The sequence below is a fragment of the Eptesicus fuscus genome, chromosome 18 (genome assembly GCF_027574615.1).
Source record: "Eptesicus fuscus isolate TK198812 chromosome 18, DD_ASM_mEF_20220401, whole genome shotgun sequence".
Classification (NCBI taxonomy): domain Eukaryota; kingdom Metazoa; phylum Chordata; class Mammalia; order Chiroptera; family Vespertilionidae; genus Eptesicus; species Eptesicus fuscus.
Window position 1 is genome coordinate 6380172 of NC_072490.1, and position 16568 is coordinate 6396739.

The 16568-nt window shown below is 51.1% G+C and overlaps 1 protein-coding gene across 6 annotated transcripts in view; it reads right to left on the minus strand.

Moving 5' to 3' along the window:
- Positions 1 to 16568, minus strand: part of SCN5A (sodium voltage-gated channel alpha subunit 5) — a 73519-nt gene that overhangs the window by 3427 nt on the left and 53524 nt on the right. For 4 of the 6 annotated variants that reach the window (XM_008154841.3, XM_008154874.3, XM_054729471.1 and 1 more), the window contains 6 exons: positions 9685 to 9858; positions 5813 to 5935; positions 5060 to 5341; positions 2737 to 2790; positions 2029 to 2166; positions 1056 to 1160 (listed from right to left, as the gene is read on the minus strand). In XM_008154841.3, coding sequence (XP_008153063.2) covers positions 1056 to 1160; positions 2029 to 2166; positions 2737 to 2790; positions 5060 to 5341; positions 5813 to 5935; positions 9685 to 9858 — 876 coding nt within the window. Of the gene's footprint in view, positions 1 to 1055; positions 1161 to 2024; positions 2167 to 2736; positions 2791 to 5059; positions 5342 to 5812; positions 5936 to 9684; positions 9859 to 16568 lie in introns of all 6 variants that reach the window. The other 2 variants (XM_054729469.1, XM_054729470.1) reach the window with 2 other exon arrangements.

Below are 16568 nucleotides of genomic sequence, written 5' to 3' on the forward strand. Positions count from 1 at the left end.
CACCCACACTCTTCGTGTCCTATCTGGTGAGGCCAACACCCCACCAGACCGTCACGGTGAGAGGAAGGAGTCAGGAGCTCTGGAACAGCCTGGCCCTCCTGCTGAAGCGCTACCTGGGCTCCAAGGCCCAGCCCTGAGGCTTCCTCTCCCTTCTCTGATGGGTCTTCAGGAAGGGATTTCTCCTACTCTGAGTTTCCTTAGCAGACATTCTTTGAGCTTCTCCTTTTGTTCCCACTGTCTGAAAGCTCAAGGTCAAATTTAAAGGTCAATCCTAGTAATTTTATTCACTCTCAGGTTAATATTCCCCACTCTTTTTAAGGAATTGATTTTATTTACTCTTCTACTACATTTATGTGTGTCTTTATTTGTAAGTCACTTTAGATCTCTCTCTCTCTCTCTCTCTCTCTCTCTCTCTCTCTCTCACACACACACACACACACACATACACACAGAAATGCACAACAGAGTATGGTGAAAAGAATCAGATGAAATGGATGAATTAGATAAAAAAATTGGGGCTGTCACTTACCAGCTGGTGATTTAGGCTATGCCAACTCATTACTTTGAGTACTGCCCCGCAACCCTGCTCCAACATACACACACTTTTTTGGAGAATGGCTTCGTCAGGCAAGGGAGTCAGCCTATGGAGGACCCAACACGCCTCCTGGCCCCATGCACCAGGGGATCTACCATTCAGGGGTTGTAATAATGAGGCGATGAATGCAGTGGAGGCTGCAACGACTGCCCTGCTCTCCCCGGGGGAAAGCTTGAGCCCTTGCAGGGGAGGAGGGGCTCACTCAGAGGCAGATGAGCTTCTATAGGAGGGGAGTGTCCCCTGGTTGCCACAGCCTTCTCATGCCTGCCTTACTACCTCTATGAGACTGAGACCTCTGTGTGTAGTCAGACGCCTGACTACACTGGACTGGCTGAGGGCCCCAGGCTGGGCCAAAGACCCTGAAGAGGCCGTGATAGTTGGTGGTGTGGTATGGGAGCTCCCAGGCTCCCTCCTCCCCAGAAGATCCTTCCCACTCTTGCCAAATTGGGAGCAGGCTCACCAGAGGCCGGGGGATGGGCTTCTGGGGCTTCTTGGAGCCCAGCTTCTTCATGGCGTTGTAGTACTTCTTCTGCTCCTCTGTCATGAAGATGTCCTGGCCCCCTAAGTGCAGAGAGACAAGCACAGGACTCATTTTGGGGTTCACAGAGGGTCCAGCATGGACAGCACAGGGATCTTGCTTCAATAATGAGGTGCCAGGACCAGTCTCCCCCTCACTTCCTGTCCCTCTAAAGTATGTCCCTATCCTGCACCACAGATTCCTCCCCGAAGTTGCTTTTCCAGGGGCCTGTCCCCATTCACCTTGAGATTTCTCTGGCTTTGTGACCTGCAAATCCTGTCCCTACCCCCCACCCTCTCACCTGCCCAGCACAGCCAGGTTGGAGGTTCTCTCTGCTCACTTGGTTTACCTGTAAACCAATCATGGCCCTCTGATGGAGCTCCAGGCAGATCCTGGCCCTCTGCACAGGCCCCACCCATTATCCCTGATCAGGGACCAGGTGACGAGTCCCCAGCCTCACCCAGCTTCTTTGAGGTGCCTCATCTCTCAGGTAGACTAAGGCAGGCCTGGGGCCCCTTGTTACACTCTTGTAGGCCTAGGCCAGTGGTCGGCAAACTGCGGCTCGCGAGCCACATGCGGCTCTTTGGCCCCTTGAGTGTGGCTCTTCCACAAAATGCCACGGCCTGGGCGAGTCTATTTTGAAGAAGTGGCGTTAGAAGAAGTTTAAGTTTAAAAAATGTGGCTCTCCAAAGAAGTTTCAATCGTTGTACTGTTGATATTTGGCTCTGTTGACTAATGAGTTTGCCGACCACTGGCCTAGGCATATGACCTCATGGACACAGATCCCTGTCATCCCATTCCATCCAGCAGGAGCAAGCAGAGGACCATCCTCGACAGAAAGCCCAAATGGGGCCAGCAGCCAGGACCCTTGGCACCCAGCCCTGCCAGCCCAGCGGGGAGCCTGTGCTCTACGTATCTTTTTCTTCTGTTGGTTGAAGTTGTCAATGATGACGCCGATGAAGAGGTTCAGGGTGAAGAAGGACCCGAAGATGATGAACACGACAAAGTAGATGTACATGTAGAGGTTGTATTCCCACTGGGGCTGCTCTTCATACTAAGGGGGAGAAGTCAGACAGGGAGATCAGACAGGCAGGAGGTGGGCTGGCTGGGGGTGTCCACTCTGTGGGAGAGAGGGCTGAACCGAGGAAGGTCACCAGCATAGGTGTGGGTGGAGGTGGAGGGGTGGAGCCGAGAAGCGGATGGTGGCAGGTGAGGAGAGCAGGCATGCCGGGCTCAGGGCTGGCACAGTGTCACTGCATGGCTTCTGTCCCTAGGCCACTGGGAGGTTTGAGAATATGGGGCATCTCTTAGTCTCCTGTGACCTGTCAGTGTGAAGGGGTGGGTCCAAGGACAAAGGAGAAGCTTGATCTTCCTGGGGTAAGACTTTAAGATTCAAGTCAACTACAGTGAATTCAATTTGGAAGGTATTTGGGAATTGTGGGACTCCTTGGGAGGCCATTTCGCCAGGGCCAGGCTTGGGCATTCCAGAGAGGTTCAACGGCGGGTTGATGCACGAGATCTGGCCCTTATAGGGGGGTGGGCTTTCAGACGTGGACCCCGATTCTCCGGTGGCCAAGCAGCTGGGAGCCTTACGTGCCTGACTTTGTGGGAGAGGCCAACCTACCCCCCTGGAGTCCACAGCCGCATACATAATGTCCATCCAGCCTTTAAATGTTGCCTGAAAGGAAAAGACAAGAGTAAGAAAATCATTTAACTCTGCATCGACTGAGCTACGAGGGCTCCTGACTGGATAGGCGAGGCCAGGAAGTAGCCTCCTGCAAGAAGCTCGCAGCCCAGTCCACCCCTGCAGCCGTGTCCAAATGGCTAGGTGGTCAGGCAAAGAACTTGTAGTTCAGAGCTGGTTGTGGAGGGGAAGCCAGCTGAGCAGACACCCCCACGAAGGCCACACAGTGGGGGAAATAAGCTTCTTGATGTTGGCCAAGAGACAAATGAGGCCTGAAGGAGAGTGGCCCTTCATTCAGATCCACATTCGTTCTAGATTCTAAAACGACACAGAGTCCTACAGCAGGTGTCAGGGACAGAGAGGCGGGGCTTGGGCTCTCTGTCTGGCTTACGGTGGACCCCAGTGCTGACCTGGTCCCCTTTGTCATGCACCTCAGAGAACCTTGTGGCTTCCGCTCCGTGGCCGTTCAAAGGACGTCCCTAAAGAATCCCAACCTTCCCTCGTGCTTAAGGGGAGTCCTCTGCCAGTGGCGTGTGGGTAAATGGCTAACAAATGACTTTCTAGAAGGAACCAAAAGCCCTGATGGTTGGGTTTGTCCATTTCCCTGTGAAAGTCCTCCCACCATGGCTGACTGCAAGTTGCCGAGGGGCGGCTGCTGAACAGAGTTGCGAAGAGATGCACAGGAATAGTGCATTGCAGGATTCCCACTGCCGGGATATAACCGAGGTATTCACCTCAAGAGCAGAGCACAGACGATACTACGCGGTGATGGTGAGGTTTCGTTTTGCTTTAATATCATTTCGTGAGTTATAAGTTTCTAAAATACAATTTTAAGTAACAGCTTGCAAATATCTGGCTGGAGCACACCATGGCAATAAGATGGGGCGTGGTGCCGGTGCACTGTCTGCCCCAGGCTAGGCTGCTAGGAAGGTTCAGAAAGAATCCGAAAGACGGGCTTGGTGGCGAGACCAACCGCCCAGAGGGTCTCACGCGCGTCCCTGGCAAATTTGTCCACACAATTGGTGCATGTCTGAGAGTTTTTATGAGGCAGGCAGGGCAGATGGGGAAACTGAGGCCGCTCCACGGAAAGGCAAGCTATTTCAGGCCCTTATGCCACGAGGCCCTCACCTTCCGGAGAAGCCTGGGATTGCTTTGGAAACTGCTGAGAAGCACCCCAGGTGAGGAGCTGCCCGCAACTAAATGCTTTCCCACCACTGAGTGGTTCTGCCTGGCATGGTAGGCGGTTCTCAGTCTACACCAGGGGCCTGCCCTGCCAGGTTCTGGCATTCAGAGGGATGGTCGTGGGATCGGAGGCTCTCGGCCTGCTCTCCGTGAGGTATTTCCAGGGGAGTCCTTGGCGAGCACTACTACATGGACTTAAGGGGTGCGTGGAGGTTTGCTTCCAGGTGGGAGTCCCGCTGAGTTTTCCTCTGCTTTGGGGGTTAGAGGCAGGTGTCAGAGTAAGACTGGGATCGCAAGAAAAGCAAGCTGCCGTTTCACGAGTCATGGTTCTGTTTGCATTTCCGTTGTTAAGGCAATGCGCAGGTTAATTTTACGGCATGCCAATGAAAGCTCTGGAAAGACTGGGCAGAGCTGTGTGTGTTTAAACCTCACGCATCTTGAACATCGGAGACGACAGTAGATCTATTCTTTCACACAACGCAGGAGATATCCCTACTTTTTGTCACGGGGGGCGGGGTGGCCAGAGCCACAGTGTTGCTAACCGTTCAGCCCTGGGTGTCTGTGGTCTTTCTTTCTTTTTTTAAATATTTTTAAAAATATATTTTATTGATTTTAGAGAAGAAGGAAGAGGGAGAGAGATAGAAACATCAATGATGAGAGAGAATCATCGATCGGCTGCCTCCCGCACGCCCCCTACTGGGGACCGAGCCCGCAACTCAGGCATGTGCCCCTGGCCGGAATCGAACCCGGGACCCTTCAGTCCACAGGCTGACGCTCCATCCACGGAGCCAAACCAGCCAGGGCATGTGGTCTTTCATTTTCAACCTGTGCCATCCCACTGCCAGACTGGCTGCTGGCTGGGAAGGTGGTTCTGCCTTAGTGCCCAACCCCACGCCACAGATCTCGGAGGATGTGGCATCTGCTCTGGAAAGGAAAGTCGGGGGACTCCCCAAGGAGCCCAGAAGTCGCTGGGGAACCTTGGCCCCCTTTGGGCAATGTGAGCCGACTGTGAGGACTCAGGGGGGCCCCTCTGTCCCCCTCCTGCCCACACCACGCGGGACGGCGCCTCCCGGGGACTCACCACCTGCAGCAGGGCCAGGTAGCCGGCCCCCACGTTGTCAAAGTTGACTTTCACCTTGGTCCAGTACAACTCGCCGGTCATGTTGAACGACTCACAGTCACTCTTGTTGTTCACGAGGGTGTAGTTTAGAGGCGTGTCCCCCTCGGTCTGGTTGATGCACCTCCCAAACTTCCCCGCGAAGAGGTTCACGCCCATGATGCTGAAGATGAGCCAGAAGATGAGGCAGACGAGGAGGACGTTCATGATGGACGGGATGGCGCCCACCAGGGCATTGACCACCACCTCAGGTGGACAGAGGAGAGACTCAGCCCCTGATGCCACGAGGCCCTCGCCGGTCCGGAGAGGCTTGGGAATGTTCAAGACCCCTTCCCTCCACCCCCAACCCACTGAGCGCCCCTGGCCACAGGTCCCTGTCGGGGAGGGGGGCGCAGAACATTTCCTGTCCCCCAGGAAGGGCAACCCATCGCTGGAAGCCCAGGTGGGGAGGGAGGGGGGTGGGGAAGAACACACACCCTTTTCTCTGCACCCTAAAGTCTGATGCAACGCCACAACACCTGCCTCTCCCTTCCCCGATCCATGACCTGGAAACTGACTTTTCAACAGGGGAGCGGACGATGCCACAGACTGATGGGAGAGGGCCTCTGGGGACACACTGTCTGAGCTAAGTTTCTGGTTTATTGGGGGGTTGCTGCTCCTGGGTTGGGGGGTATTCTCCCCGGAAGTGTGTCCCGGGAAGGCAGCCACTCCTCTTACCCTCATGCCCTCGAATCGGGACAGGGCTCGCAGGGGCCGCAGCGCCCGCAGTGTCCGCAGCGACTTGATGGGGCCCATCTCCGAGAAGCCCAGGGTGTTGGCCACCAGGCTGATCAGCGAGACCTGTGGAGGCACGGCGGGAGACGTGGAGACAGCCCTGGCGACAGGCAGGGGGAGCGCTCCCGGCCCCCCTAAAACAGGGCTGGGCGTCAGAGGCCCAGTCTTGATTATTCCCGACTGGCACGACGTCTCGGGCACAGGGCGAGCCTTCCCGGGGCCCCAGAGGCTGGGGGCAAAGCCCAAGCGGGTCCTGGCTGAGACACCCCTTTACCGAGAGCCTCCGAAGCCGCCCGTCGGTGTGGAGGAGCAGGGACACAAAGCCCGGGCGTTGGGTCCCTGTGTGTTCTCCTTGAAGCCAAACCCTTTTGGGGAGGGAAGGACTGCCCTGGGTTGAGTATGAGCAGACACTCTCCTGGGGCCTTTCCCTAAAGCCAGACTTGGCAGCATTCTGACATCTTCAAAGAAGGGAGGCTCACGTGGAGATTGGGGGCAATGAGAGCCCCAGCTCTGTCCCCTCCGCCCCGCCCCCACCACGGCATTTCCTTCCCGTGGACTTCATCCTTCTAAAGCTCCACGGGCATCCAGCTCCTCTTACTTCGCTGCTGGCCTGGAACACAGCTTAGGAATGGCCGGCTGCCTTTCCTCGCATGCAATCACCAGTAATAGCACCTTGGCATTCAGGGCAGCCTGGGGGTGGAGAGGAGCCGCGGGCAAGGGCCCGACTGCCACAGCCTCCTCCCAGGCTTGGAAGCACTGAGGATGCCCAGCTTTAGGTGGGCACGCCTGGAGAGGCAGAGGGGCATCTTCCAGGAACCGCCTCCTGCGGGCAGGGCCCCGGGGCCAGCCGGCCTGCCTCCTTCCCAGCAGGCCACCCCTGACGTCTGTTCTTGCCCCACCTGCCCCACCCATGGTCCCCCCCGCCCCCACCCCCAACTCGGATGATGGCAACTCCATCCTTCCAGCTGCTCGGGCCACAGCCTTGGCGTCATCCCTGCCTCCTCTCTGTGTCTCACACCTCACTTCCAGCCCGTCAGGATTTCCTGTTGGCTCCGTCTTCAAAATGCATCAGAAGTTCAGCTATTTCTCACCACTCTCACTCCACCAGGGCGGCCGGGCCGCCGTGACCTCTCCCCTGGGTGACTGCCACGGCCTCCCAAGTCTTCTCCCTGCTTCCACTCGGGCCCCCTCCCCCCGCCCACAGGGTGACCTTTGTATAACATGAGTCAGGTCAGAGGCCTGCAAGGTCTCCCCGTTTCATTCCCAATAAAAGCCCCTGTCTCCCAAAGGCCCATGCAGCTGGCCTCGTCTCCTGCACCCCTCCCCCACTCACTCTGCTCCTGTTGCTCTGGCCTCCCTGTAGCTCCTCTTTTTTTAATTTAAAAAAAATATTTTTATTGATTTCAGAGAGGAAGGGAGATGGAGAGAGAGATGGAAACATCAGTGATGAGAAAGAACCACTGATTGGCTGCCTCCTGCCCGCCCCACACTGCGGATCGAGCCCACAACCCGGGCATGTGCCCTGACCTGGAACCGAACCGTGACCTCCTGGTTCATAGGTAGACGCTCAACCACTGAGCCACGCCGGCTGGACATCCCTGTAGCTCCTCAAGTGTGCTAGGGAGGCACTGACCACAGGACCTTGGCACTGCCATTCCAACCTGTGCTTGTAATGTTCTGGGGACATCTGCCTGGCTCACCCCAACTTCCTTCAAATCTGCTCCAATGTCCCCTCAGTGGGCCCACTCCCGCCAGCCTATTTAAAGTTGTGATGTACCCTCCTCCCCCACTCCCACCCCCGTGTCTACCCAACCCCTTCCCTACTTCCTGTTTCTTCATGGTCCACATCACCTTCTGACAAAACATAAAACTGACTCACTTATTAGTAAGTAAGGCAGGGTTTTTGTCTGTTTTCTTCCCCGAGATCCCCAGCGCCTACACTAGCCCTTGCCCACAGATGCTCAATAGTGTTTATTGAAAAAATGCATGAGTTGCCCTGAAAACATCCTTCTCCTGACCCTGAGGCCTGGAGCCCGCCTTTCCCTCCAGCTGTGGGGGTGTGGGGTGGGGGCAGTGGGGCCCATGTCAGGAAAGCTGGATTCCAACCCTCACGACCTTCTGCCCGACCTTGGGCAAGCCCCTCCCTGCGGTGAGCCCCGGCTTCCTCCTCCACCGGCTGCCTGGCCAGTCTTGGGACCGGGCCCAAAGCACTGACAGGCCCCTGTGCCGGGCCTCAGCTGAGTTCCCCAAGGTGGCAGGTGGTGGGGTGTGGGTGGGCCCCTCCAGAAGTCTGCAGACTCCTCGGGCTGCCCGGGGACAGTCCCAAAGCAGGCCTGACCTCTGGGTGAGGGGCTGGGTGACTGGCCTCCAGGCAGAGCTGCCCGGGTCTCGGCAGGGAGGCCTCAGGGTCCTCGCCTTCATCTCAGAGGCCCTGAGGGCTCCAGGCTGCAAGGGCACCTAGACCTGCCCCCCCCCTCCCCTCACTCCCCCCGGAGCTCCCCTCACCCCAGCATCAGCACCCTCTCAGCTACAGACAGGGTGACAGAAAGAGGTCTGGACTGCAGGTCCAGCGACCCGATCTTATCTCCACATGCACTCTAACCCACGCAGCCTCTCCCGCCACAGCCACTCAAGGCTTGACCTCCGCCCAGCCTGGGCCCGGCCTCTGGGGCCTCTGAGAGGGTGTGGGCCGGAGCACAGGCCTGAGCCTCTTCGGCAACCGCAGGAAGGACAGGCCCCGCTGGTGGGCAGGGCCCCAGGCCAACCGCAGAAGCCGCGGGCCACTTCTGGAGAGCGCTTCCCAGCCTGCAGGTCCTGCCAACCCCATGGTGAGCCCTCACCCGAGCCCTTGGCCTTCGCCCGGGTCCCTCTGCCCTCGGAGCGCAGACCCAAGCTCTCCACACCCGGCTCAGTTCCCGCCTCTGGCCACTCCCCGGCTTGACCAGGTTCAGGACCCCCCGTGGGACCCTGCACGCACCCTGCGTGGCACCCAGCAGTGTCCTGGGCCTGGGTAGCTGTGGGGTAGGCGCCTCCTAATCCTTTGCCAACTGGGTGCAGCCTCCTGCTCCAGGCCCTCCCTGGACACAGCCTGGGCAGGCAAGCCCTGCCAGCTACCTGATGGGCCAGGGCAGCCACCCAGAACCCCTGGGTCAGCGTTCATGGCTTTCCTTCTTCTCACAGGTGACCCCCTCCCACCACCCCTCCCCCCCAGCTCCTGCTCCCCAGGTGGTCCGATTTCCCTGAGCCAGGAGGTCCTCTCCTGCCTGTCTGGCCAGCACCTCTGCACCAACCCTGCCCCCTCTGGCCTTTGGCTCACTCTATCCCCAGGGCAGACGGCCTCCTCCGCGTGCGGGCACAGACGCTCTTAACCGGCCCCGTGGCTAGTGGGCCTGACAGGCCCTCACAGCACTCCGCCCTCCGGCCATGCCGAGAGGGGGAGCCCCCACTCCTGCCCTGGCTCACACCCAGCCTGCAATGCTCTTCACCGATTCCTATGGCGAGGCTAGCCTCCCCCCGAAGCCAGGGGGCTACTGAGGACCGGGCCTAGGTTCTCCCTGCTCCTCTGTCTCCCCAAGTTAGGGGTTCTTGTGGCAGGGCCCAGGTATCCTACTTCTCTTCTTCTGCCCAGATTGCAAGGCCTGGGTCTCTCTCCGGGACCCCGGCCTCCTTGCCCTCTGCCCGCGCCAGGGCACAGCCAAGTGCCTCCACTTTAGCCTGACTCCCGGCAGCCCGGTCCTTCTGTCGCTCGGCTCTGTCTCAGCTCCTGCTGCACTGGCGATGGTCTCCCCGCCCCTTCCCTCCAGGGCCACACTCACGTCCACGATGAGGAAGTCGAGCCAGCACCAGGCGTTGGTGAAGTACTTCTTGAAGCCGTAGGCCACCCACTTGAGCAGCATCTCCAGCACGAAGACGTAGGTGAACATCTTGTCGGCATATTCGAGCAGAACCTTGATGGTCTTCCGCTCCTCCAGGTAGATGTCCTCGAAGGCCTGCAGAAAAGGGGGGACAAGGGGACATGGCGACCCCACCATGGCCAATCCCACCCTGCCCGAGGCATCAACTCTCACAGTAACTGCCACCCAGGAGGGCAGGGTTGGGGCAGGGGGGGGGGCATAGCTGAGACGCTAGTGGAGGGGACTCCTCCAGGGTCGGCCTCGGACAGGCCAGCAAGCTCTCCCAGGAGCGTGGGCCGATGGCGGGCCAGGAAATGACCTGACGTGGTGAGCGGACAGCAGGGCAGCGTGTAGTGAGAACACTCCTTCCCTCACATTACAGAGCAAGTCTCAGTCCTGGGCCAGGGCATTTTGTTTAATTAACTAACTAATTAATTCATTTTTTGGGGGGGGGGCTAGGGCATTTTAAAGACCTTTCTAGAACTTGCTGAGCTCCCATTTTAACGAGGGAGGGCGTGCAGGCTCAGCTCACAGCCCTCTGCAGGAAACAACATAAAACTGGTTTTGTTTTCACTCTCCTTTATGCCGTTACCTACTTTCCATAGGAAATAATATTGGTTTCTGGTTGCAACAATCATTAGAAGTTTCCCTTTAGAATAAATACATTAACCCGAACAAAAACGCTGAGAGTTGGGGAACCTTTAAGTAAATGATGGCAGAGGCAGTTTGTAACTACGAAGTTAGGAAACACAGGACCAGATACAGCCAAACCTCCTGCAATCCGGAATCTACGGAATCTAGTGTCAACGTTTCTAAAACGCTCCAGGTGGTTTTTCTGCCCCTCCTCATTCCTGCCTCAACTCATAGTCCTGGGCTGATGGAGATACCCCCCCGGGGCTACCCGCTGCCCTCCCCTCCTCTGGCCTCTGCCCTGCACCTGCTCCCCTCAGTGACTGCTCCCCGTCCAGGAAGTGCTCTGAGCCTCCCAGTCCAGGCAACTGAACGCGTCACCGAGAGCCCTGGGCGCGGCCTCCACCTGTGGCTCGGGGCCGCCCTGCCCGACTGCAGGGCCACTGTGAGTGGCCGTGGTCCAGGGGCCAGCGCTGTCCGCAGTGCCCGAGCCTGCGCTGCTGAGCCCTACACGTGGCTAATCCGGCCCATGTACACAGGACAACAGGAAATTTAGGTCCCAATATGGACTTGGGGAGTTGTCCAAGAAAGAGTTTTCTCTGATTATAAAACTGTATGCTTTTTATAAAAAAATAACATAGAGCCCTGGCCGGTGTGGCTCATTGCTTGAGCGACCTCCCATGCACCAAAAGGTCGCTGGTTCGATTCCCGGTCAGGGCACATGCCTGGGCTGCAGGCTGGATCCCCAGTATGGGGTGTGCGGGAGGCAGCCGATGTGTGCCCCTCTCACATCGATGTTTCTGTCTCTCTCCCTCTCCCTTCCTCTCTAAAATCAATGAAAACATATTATTTAAAAATAATCTAGAAATTATAAAGAAGAAAATAAAAGGCACCTCCAATTTCATGACACTAGAGTAGCCACTGCTAACATTTAGGCGAACATTCTTTTAGGCACTATTTGTGTGTGTGTGTGTGTAAGTGCACAATTTTACTATAAGATATACTAAATGTCTTTGCTTTGAAACGTCTTTTTCCACTAAACAGTCTTCTGTAAACACTTATCAACTCAATGAGGTGAATACGTACAATATCATTCTTTTAAAAGGCTGCATAATATTTCATTATTTGCATATACTACCGTTTAGTCAAGAAGGAACATTTCCATTGTTTCCAATTTATTTCCAGTAGAAACAACACTGCCATGAACAACGTGTCTGGTTATCAATTGAGGGTAACTTTCTAGACTTGGGGTGAGGGTCAAAGGTATACTTTGGTACAGATTGGGACTAGGGCCTCAGAAGGGAACATCTAGTGAGACCCCCTCCACAATGCATGAAGGTGGCTCTTTCCTCGCCACTCCACCCACACACCACTAAATGAAAATCATAACAGATGATCTAATTATATTAAAGGATATCCTACCTAATAATAGACAAATATGCAAAGTGACTACACCTTCGCCACGCCCAAGCCACGCCCACCAGCCAATCAGGGTGAGTATGCAAATTACCCAAACCAAGATGGCGGTTAATTTGCATACACTGAGGGAGGGAGGAGTGAAGACTAAAGACAACTTAGAAGAAGGAAGAGGGAGGAAAAGCGGAAAGCAAGGTGGCTGCCAGAGGGAAAGCCCGGGTGGGGCGGGCGGCAGCAGCAGCAGCAGCGCTCGGGAGCAGGCGCTGCGGCCACAATGGCGGCAGCAGCGGCTGCGCACTCGGCCACAGTGGCCGCTTGCAGGATTCTTCCTGCAAATGGGCTACTAGTAATGAATGAAGATGCTTGAGTATCCTCCCATGCACCAAATCGCGAATAGGCCATACTTAAAATTAAGTACACGTGAAAAGTTAAATTTCACAGGAAAGTTTTCTATATTTATCACAGTAATTTAAAATGTGTACAGAATAGGTCTAGTAAATGCCTGCATTCCCCGGTCACCAAGAGTAAACAAATGCACACGGCTGAGGCGTGGCTTAGCACGTGGCACAGTTAGAACTGCTGCAGGAAGTCACACCACGTGACCACAGAACCGATCCCCGCGCTCCAGGTGGTTTGACCACGTGCTAGTCATTCGCTTACCAGCGGTGGGTGACTCTTGGCTTTAACTATGTAGACTATAGTTGTCGATATGTAATATTTATTTATGTTGGTGAAATTACTACAGTGTTTTTTCCAACATATGGCCTATTAGCTAAAATTTGTTAAAAATAGCAGTGAATTAATAACAACAACAACAAAAAATAACCTGTTAACTTAATTATAAACAAATATTGGTTAAAAGCATGTAAAAGTGAACAGGGTATTAATTTTCACACATGACATATGGACTGGAAATTTTTTTCATTAAATCGAAAGTCTGTTAAATCGAGGTCCGCAAAATTGAGGGTTTATTATATTACAATTTAAAAAATCTAATTCTGGTAAAGAGCAAACATTTTAATATATTTTTCGGAGTGATTGGTCAACTGCCCCAATACTTTATTTAAGAATCCACTTCAAAATCCACAGAAGTCACCTTTATCATATACTACCCTTAATTTCAGACCTATCTATGCGATTCTATTCTCTACCTGTACTTGAATTTGTATTATATAAATTTTCCTGGTCATTTTTAGTAATTTTCAAGATAAAATTTGGCAACATTTTTGCAAATTCCCTGAAAGACGTTGGAAATTTATTGTTATTGCATTAAATTTATTAACTGTTTTAAGAACTAATACACAGCCTTCCTACCCAACACGAGCATATATTTATAGCATATTTACCTATTTGTCTCCTTCTACAATCCTTAGCAAAGTTCTGAAGTTTTCTTCATGTGCCTCTTACTAGTATACATATTATGTTATATTTATTCCAAGTTATTTTGTTTACAATGCCTGGTGTGTTAGGAATATTTGAGAAATTTTACCTGTGACTAAAAGGTGTGTTAGTATAAAACAACAATAGCAACAATTCTTTATATATTTTATGATTGGCCATAGAACGCTTTTAATAAGTTTTAACATTTTTCTAGGCAATCATTATCTAAAAGTAATGATATATTTCTATTTATTTTTACTGTATGCTTAATTTTCCTCACTATTTGCACTGGCTAGTACTTCAAGATTACTATTAAGTAATGAACAACAACTAAGAAGTAATTAAATCATAGTCTTTCTTATTTCTGACTTTAATAAAAATGTTCAAGTGTTTTACTACTAATGATGATGACAGAAGTTAATTTGAGAGTGTTTTTCACTAAATTAAGGAAATATATTTTATTTCTGTTCTTGACAGTTTCAAAAATCAGGAATTTGTTGAGATAATTTCTTATCTTTGTCCTAATTGTATAAATAGATTTTCTAATGTGGCATCATTTTGATATATATCTAACTATGATATACTTAATCTTTTAAATATACTGCTGGATCCTATTTGCATATATCTTAAGATTTTTGCATCTCTATAAGTATGGAATATGAAAACTGGTCTATAATTTTCCTTGTGGTATGCTTAGGCTGTTAAAAATCAGCATTATTTAGTTTTCATAAAAAGAATTTGTAGACTTTCCATTTGTTTTCATATACTAGTATATTTTAAATAGGACTGGAATTATTTTCTTCCTTGAGAATGTGAAAGAGTCCACTCTTGGAGATGTGAGCTTTCCTATTTATTTGTTTTACTCTGAAATTTTATCAGTTTTACTATTTATTTATTTGCTAATTCATTAATTTATATCTTTATTTTATTAACTACTTCCTTTGCTTTTCTTAAGATTACTTTGTTATTAAGAACTAATTTATTGAGTTAAGTAATTAGTTTACATTCTTTCTATTGAATAACAAAACTGCTTAAGTCTCTGAATTTTATTCGTATTACAGCTTTGGCTGAATCTCATGTGCAATATTATCAATGTTCTTATTTTGTAGTCTCCCTCCCCACCCCCCAGTCACAGTTTTTCTTTTTCTTCCTCTATTTTTCATTTCTTATTTTTCTAGATTTCAGGTGGACATAACTGGTGGAGTCACAATGTGTGATTTATAGCACACTGTCACCTCTGGTCCATGTATAGTCTCTGTATTTTATTTATTTGCCTAGTTTTTAATGTAATTAACACCCACGAATCTACCAGCAAAATAGTTTTTCTTTACCCCAAGGTTTATTTTAAAATGACCTTTACATTTCTAAGGGTTTGTTTTTAATCTTTCTATTTTTGCTATACCTAGCAGTTTCCTTATCTGTAAGATGGGCTTAATAATACCTATTGTGAGAATTAAATGAATTAATGTTTGTAACATGTTTACAACAGAGTCTGACTCACTATTTCAGTGTTAGCTATTATTATTAGGTTAGATCAGTGGTCGGCAAACTGCGGCTCGTGAGCCACATGCAGCTCTTTGGCCCCTTGAGTGTGGCTCTTCCACAAAATACCACGGCCTGGGCGAGTCTATTTTGAAGAAGTGGCGTTAGAGGAAGTTTAAGTTTAAAAAATTTGGCTCTCAAAAGAAATTTCAATTGTTGTACTGTTGATATTTGGCTCTGTTGACTAATGAGTTTGCCGACCACCGGGTTAGATCAAATTTAGTAGTTATATATATACATACACACACACACACACACACACACACACACACACACACACACACATTAGATTTCCTATTGTCTTGTTCTTTCTCTTTGATTTGTCAATAATAGGAGCCCTGGCTGGTGCGGCTCAGTTGGTTGGGTGTTGTCCTGTTCACCAAAGGGTGATGGTTCGATTCCTGGTCAGGGCACATGCCCGGGTTACAGGCTGGATCCCCAGGAGGAGGAGTGTAGGAGGCAGCCAATTGATGTTTCACTCTCACGCTGATGTTTCTCTTCCCCTCTCCCTTCCTCTCTCTAAAAATTAATAAGAAATCTAAAAACGTGAAGTTCTCTCTTATTTTCTCATCATTCACCTTGGGCTCCCTTAAAAAAAAAAAAAAGAATAGGAATGTGGTGAAATCTCCCTGTACTATTGCACTATTGCCATTCCGACCCCCTTCCCCAATGATTTTGCTTTATATTAAGTGCTATACAATCCCAAGCAAATATATTCATAACAGTTATGTTTTTAATATAAGTGGGGACCCTCTTTTTTTTATATCTCAAGCCCTTGAACTCAACCTTGTTTAATATTAACAAAAGCACTCTGGTTTTTGTTGTCATTGTTTTCATTTGCCTGAAATATCTTATTATTTCACTTTTAATATTTCTGAGTCACAGTGTTCCAGGATTGTCATTTGAGAGTAATAGCTGAAGCTTTTTGAAAAATCCATTCAGAGTCCTTTTCTTTTAAAGACGAATTTTATCCAGTTACATTTATTATTAAAACACATGTTTGATCTTGCCTCTGCCATAGTACTTTCTGTTTTCTGATTTAATGCTTCCTTGTTGCTTTTTTTTTTTTTTCTATCTTTTACTGTAAGATCTATGTTTTCTTTCAGCAATTTGGAAGGGATATATAGTCTGCTTTCTGTTAAACAAGTTTATAACTTTAAATAACACACTGAGACTCCTTTTCTCAATATATCATTGACATTTTTTTTTTTTTTAACACTGCTTGGCTGTCTACCCTGATTAGATGCATCTTTGCTTGCCAAAACTCCTCCTCACTTATGCCAGGCTGAGTTTTTCCTCCACAGCCCAGACTAAGTGGCTCTGGCTGCCCTTGTTTGTGGTTGTTTAAAAAACAAAACTTGTTAACGTATTGCCAAGTCATCCTTCTCTGAAGTCTGCAGAGATTTCGCTCTAGCTGCCAAAGGTAAAACAGCAGAGTCTGCAAGTCATGGGTCTGGGCCAACTCGGGAACGGGAGCGGGGCAGTCAGGGTGGAGTGGGAGGCTCAGAGGTTAGAAGTGACAGCCACTGTGCCTCCTCCTGGCCTGCCCCCCGGGGGCCATCACAGACTGGAGGCACAGAGTCTTGGATCGGAGTGACCCTTTCCCACTCTGTAGTCCCAAGCATTCCCTGTTAGTTGCTCACCCCCAACACTATCAGGTGCTTGCTCCCTCTGGGTCAGGAAAGGTTCTATTCTTCTGCCGTCCTGATCATCCCTCTCCCTGCTCAACAGCACCTTCTAGAGCCCTCTCTAGGGCTGTTCCCTTTCTTCTAGCAAGGGATCTGAGAGAGCAGAGTTGGGTGCTTGGGGGCCAGATGAGGGTATCCCTGGAAGGCCTC